Source organism: Halyomorpha halys, unplaced genomic scaffold (genome assembly GCF_000696795.3).
Source record: "Halyomorpha halys isolate HHAL.00 unplaced genomic scaffold, Hhal_1.1 Scaffold572.1, whole genome shotgun sequence".
In the NCBI taxonomy this organism is placed as follows: Eukaryota; Metazoa; Arthropoda; class Insecta; order Hemiptera; family Pentatomidae; genus Halyomorpha; species Halyomorpha halys.
Window position 1 is genome coordinate 504579 of NW_027107638.1, and position 602 is coordinate 505180.

Here is a 602-nt window from a genome sequence, read left to right on the forward strand (position 1 = left end):
TTTTATGCCGACGTTTCGACCTGAGTTTCAGGTCTTCATCAGGGGTTATGGCGGAGAAGGTAGAACTCAGGTCGAAACGTCGGCATAAAATAAATAAATATGGTTTTGTTTATTTATGTTGTTATTTGCTGACCGCACTCCCCGAAAAACTTCTCCAAGCATTAATCTACGGTCAACTATCTACACCTTATTATTATCATTCAATGTTGCAGGACGGCTGGTGACATTAGGACTAACCGGGGAGTGCTGCGCAGACGGGAGCGGTGCGGTTGCCTACAGCGCAGCACGTCACGCGGTGGCCGGGTGCAGCAGCGCTCTTCGCCAGGAGATCCAGCCCACCGGGGTGTCCGTCATCGTAGTCGATGCTCCCAAGATTCGAGCCGAGACCCTCTACAGGCCGGTCAGGCCAAAGTGAGTATATCTCTACCGATTGTCATTAGACCACAATCTGCGGGAAGGAACTGGGCCACGTAGGTAGTGAGAAAAATGGATTTAAAATTAAATGCTTTGAATCCTCACACAAGACTGAAAAGACAGGAAACTGCACGTCGATTTCGACTATTACAGCACTTACTAGACAAACGGTCTAAACTTCCAACACA

General features: G+C 48.3%; 1 protein-coding gene across 1 annotated transcript in view; it reads left to right on the forward strand.

Moving 5' to 3' along the window:
* Positions 1 to 602, forward strand: part of LOC106684354 (D-beta-hydroxybutyrate dehydrogenase, mitochondrial) — a 256182-nt gene that overhangs the window by 247495 nt on the left and 8085 nt on the right. The window contains exon 3 of the mRNA XM_067046015.1: positions 213 to 411. Within this exon, the coding sequence (XP_066902116.1) occupies positions 213 to 411 (199 nt within the window). The remainder of the gene's footprint in view (positions 1 to 212; positions 412 to 602) is intronic.